General features: G+C 47.0%; 1 protein-coding gene across 1 annotated transcript in view; it reads left to right on the top strand.

Moving 5' to 3' along the window:
* The first annotated feature begins 91 nt into the window (after positions 1-91).
* The window catches only part of Lonrf2 (LON peptidase N-terminal domain and ring finger 2), a 32,801-nt gene continuing 28,186 nt past the window's right edge, over positions 92-4,706 (top strand). The window contains exon 1 of the mRNA XM_005359960.2: positions 92-1,179. Within this exon, the coding sequence (XP_005360017.1) occupies positions 513-1,179 (667 nt within the window). The 5' untranslated portion in view covers positions 92-512. The remainder of the gene's footprint in view (positions 1,180-4,706) is intronic.

Here is a 4,706-nt window from a genome sequence, read left to right as displayed (position 1 = left end):
AGAGAGAGAGAGAGAGATCTTTATTGTCTGGATTCTTGTGTTATTGGACAGCGCAGGGGCAGGATGTCTTTTGCAGGGTTTTATTCTCTTGGGGATGATTGAAGGGTTTGGAAACTTCAGGAGCCCAGGGTTGTCTAGGCAACGGAACCTTGGGAAATAGGCAGGTTCGGAGATGCAGGACACTAGGACATTCGCATGAGCACGCGCAGTGACTTGGCGGCGGCGGCGGAGGCGAGATGCGCGTGCACAGGCGCGGGCAGCCAGCCGGGAGCAGTAAAAGGTTCAGTTGAGAAGCTGTGAGGGGGTCGCCAAGCTCCCACGGTCACTTTACTGACGTGAGCCACTGGGGCGCGCACGGCGCCTCGCACGAGCTGGTGCTGAGCCGCGTGCGCTGCGCCTCCTGCGGTCCCTGCGTGGTCACCGCGTCTCGGAGCACCCGGTCCGCTGACGCGCGTGTCTGACAGCAAAGACGAAGGCCGTGCTCTCGTCGCCGGACATCTCCTCTTCGCACGATGAGCCCCGAGCCGGCACCCCAGCCTCCGGAGCCCCAGGGCGTGCGCTGCAGCCTCGAGGAGCAGGAGCTCTCGGCTGAGAGCCTGATGGAGGAAGCCGAGGCTGCCCTCATCAAAGAGTACCAGGCGGCGGCCGAGCTCCTCCGCTCGATGCTGGCCCGCATGGCGCAGCCGGACCGTGCCCTGTGCGTGCACCTTGGGGAAACGCTGTCTCGTGCCGGCCTCTTCCCCGATGCCATCGGCGCCTTCCGCGGGGCCGCCCTGCTCGGCCCCCTGAAGCCCGTGGAGCTGGATGAGCTGGCGAGAGGCCTGGCGCGCTCCCTAGGCCTGCACAAGAAGTGGCTGCCGGAGGTGGCAAGGTCCGGCTGCGCGGCTGGCTCCTCGGGGCCGGTGGCGCCCCGCGATCTGCTGGGCTGTCCGCGCTGCGGGCGGCTGCTCTACAAGCCCGTGACGCTGGCCAGCGGGCTCACGGTATGCAAGCGCTGCGTAAAGATGGTTCCCGGGCGGCCACAGGCCCGGCGCGTGAACGTGATGCTGAGCGGGCTGCTGGAGAGATGCTTCCCCGCGTATTGTCGGCTGCGCAGGATGGCGTGCCAGGCGCGGGGGCTTCAACGCCAGCAGCAGCCCGAGGCCGCGCTGCTCAGGTGCCAGCAGGCCCTGGACATAGGTGAGTCAGCCTCGAGGGTGACCACGGGCTGGGCGGTGGCCGGTGGCGTTTTAATTTCAAAGGTAGTGAGGTGCACAAGGCTAACCAGCCTCACCCTGCAGGATGAGGTCACATGCCAGGTGCATCGTTCTTGTGACTTTTCCAAGACTGGTGTATGATGTAAAGCAATGTTAGTCAAAGAGCTGTAGTGTTAGTCATAGAACTTTTAAAATTTCTGGTAGGTATGTTAAATAGGGTGACGAAAAGCAAGTGATATCTATTTTAACAGTGCTTTCCACTCTGTATCCAAAATACCCTTTACATATCTTCACTATTTAAAAAAAATCAATATTTACTTTATCTTTTGTCCATGTGGTTTTGAATTTACTGCACTCCCCAATTCAGACATGATTTTTTTTCTTTTGAAACACTTCACCCGTGTTTAGATGTTGGCGAAGATGAGAACTGTCCTGTGCACATCTCCTGGAAATCTGGTAGCGTCCATGTGTTCAGTAGGACTGGTTGCTAATAGTTTCAAAGAGGTACATATACATGGGCCCCAAACGACTGTAAAGTTACTCCCGGGGCTGGGGAGATGGCTCACTGGTTAAGAGCACTAGCTGCTCTCCAAGGGGAGCTACCTAGGTTTGGGTCCCTTCATTCACATTGGGGAAATTACAACCAGCTTCCAGTCCCAGGGGATCTTGGCGCCCCCATCTGACTGCCTTGGAAACTGAGCAGAGTGCACACGAGTAGGCAAAGCATTCATACACATACAATAAAAGCTAAAAAAAAAAAAAATTGTAGGAAACAGTCTCCGTTGACAATGTTCACCGTATTTCACAACTTAAGAGCCCATGTTTCTTGGTTAAGTGATTATTTAATACTCTCAATTGTTATTAAAATCTTTAATAAGAATATTTCCTAGCAAGGGAAAATGAATGTTAATACAAAATCATTCCTGTAATAATCCAACTTCCACTTCTAATGGGAAAATAATAAATAAGATTTGATTATGTTACAAAAAAACTAAAGCAGAAAGCAACATTTTTTTTTTTGAGTGAGAGCAGAATGGGTCACTATATCCTAATACCTTCACAGAATACCACAGGAAAGAAAGCCAGCCAGCTGCAGTTTCAGACTATTCATACATGCTGAACCCACAAACACAATGCAAAGTGAAAGCAGCTAGACTTGCCGGGCCTTGCAGAACAGATCTGTCTGTAATCCCAGCTACTGGGGGACTTGAGGCAAGAGAATGGCTAGTTCAATAGCTGCCTGGGCTGTAGTGTGAGTTCGAAGCCCTGTCTTATAGTGAAAAGTGTGTGTGTGTGGGGGGGGGAATATAGCTCTGTGTCTGAATGCCTACTGATCATGTGTTAGATTCAATATTCAGTACCCCCCCAAAAAAAAAGCTGAATAAAGAGAAGAAACAACAACCAAACACACAGGCGTCTTTACTGTGTGATTCCAATTGTTAGAAGGGGAGCAGGCAAATCACTGCAGGGCGGTGTTTCTTAACCTGGGGATCATGACCCTTCTGCGTGTCACCTAAGACCATCAGAAAACACAGAAATTTATGTTAAGATTCAGAACAGCAAGATTACAGTTACAAAGTAGCAAGGAAAATAATCTTACAGTTGGGGGGTCACCACAGCATGAGGAAGTGTATTTTTAAAAAGGTACCAGCATTAGGAAGGTTGGAACCACTGCTATGGGGTGTTAGAAGCAAGGGTTGTGGTGATTGAAAAGGACTGTTGATTATGAGGAAGCACAGGAGGACCTGTGTGGGTAGTGACGCAGTATTTCGTGACTTTGGGGAGGGAGACATGTGTTAACTTTCTGGTAGTTTCGTAAACTCTGTGTCTTAAGCCCTTTATGTACGTTTATATACATTTTAGAACTCAACCTACAACTGTAAAGCTTTGACTAGTTCAGTCATTTCATGTCACAACTTATATTAAACATGTCCCGTATTCGCTTTCTCTTCAGAGTAGAAGATTAAACTCGGGTTTCCTTGTTTCAAAGTTTATGAATGAAAAAGGAGATTGAGGCTCAGTGGTATCATGAGTGTTTCTCATTCGTGGCGCCGTGAGTTCAATTCCCAGCACTGCACAAGACACACACACACACACACGCACGCACACACGCACACAGGCATATACACACACAGACACACACACACATGCGGGCTGTTACATTTCATGATAATGTTAGCTCAAATTAGAGGTTTGGGTTCAGTAAATAAGGTCATAAATGTTTGGAATTAGAATGTTTGTGTTTGTAGTAGTCATTAGCACCGTGTCCCAATACTTCTTTCTTGATTCCTTTCAAAGACAAGATAAGAGCGAATGTTCTGATTCACCCAAGTAGAGGCTTTGTAAGTAATCTTTGGCAATAACTTGTGAATGAAATGAAATAAATACATATGTTAAAGAGAACAGATATGTGTAGGAGGAGAGAGCCACTTGTTGGTTCCTGGCCGCTTATCCCTGAAATAATTACACAGAAACTGTATTAATTAAATCTCCGCTTGGCCCATTAGCTCTAATTTCTTATTGGCTAATTCTTACACCTTAATTTAACCCATTTCTAGTAATCTGTATATAGCCAACCGGCATCTGTCTCTGGCGGGGCTACATGGCTTCTGTCTGACTCAGCCCTTCTTTCTCCCAGCATTCAGTTTAGTTTTCCCTGCCTACCTCTATTCTTTTGCCCTATCAGGCCAAGCCAGTTTTCTTTATTAATTAACCAGTCATATTCACAGCATACAAAGGGGAATCCCACATCACCTCCCCCTTTCGGTTTAAATAAAAAAGGAAGGTTTTAACTTTAACATAGTAAAAGTACAAAAAAACCAGTTATCAAGTAAGAATTACAGTTATATATATTTTATCTTTTATCATAACTAAGGTAAACTATAAATTCTTCAACTCCATCAAAGACTCCAGAAGGCTACAATATTACCTAGGTAAACAGGATGTGCATTGTAAGCAACTTTCAAAACTCTAAAATTGACAGAGATTTCTGGCTACCTGGACAGTCACCCAAAGTTCTTCTGAACCATAGGGGCATCAATATTCAGCCTATAGGCCCATAGTATCCAGGAGACTTTTCCATGAAGCAGGAAATTTCAAAGACAGTTCTGCCTGTATTGGCAGTTTGTCAGTCATTTTCTTTTGTGGCCTGTAGAATATCTGGCAGACTCTTTCATGAAGCAGGAACCCTGAAGGGTGGTGATCTCACCTTTAGGCAAGTTTAGCAGACATTTCTCTGTGGATCCTGCATGTGCAGTTCATCAGGAAGTCCAGGCAAGAGCAGTTTCTTTCCCAAATGGTTAACCAACTCCATAAGGAGCCTCTTTGATGCCCATCTTCCTCTTGAAGTAATTGGAGCTGCCAGGAGCAGATGTGTCTCATTGTCATTAAAAGTCCTAAATTCTTAAAACATTTTAAATGCCATATTCTGTAGTCTTTGAAAGGTTTGAAGAATGCCTATCTATCTGAAATACATCTCTGTAAATCTAGAAAATCTAACTAACATGACTA

Source organism: Microtus ochrogaster, linkage group LG2 (assembly GCF_000317375.1).
Source record: "Microtus ochrogaster isolate Prairie Vole_2 linkage group LG2, MicOch1.0, whole genome shotgun sequence".
In the NCBI taxonomy this organism is placed as follows: domain Eukaryota; kingdom Metazoa; phylum Chordata; class Mammalia; order Rodentia; family Cricetidae; genus Microtus; species Microtus ochrogaster.
The sequence above is the reverse complement of the archived record's forward strand: the minus strand, read 5'-3'. Positions and strand labels throughout refer to the sequence as shown.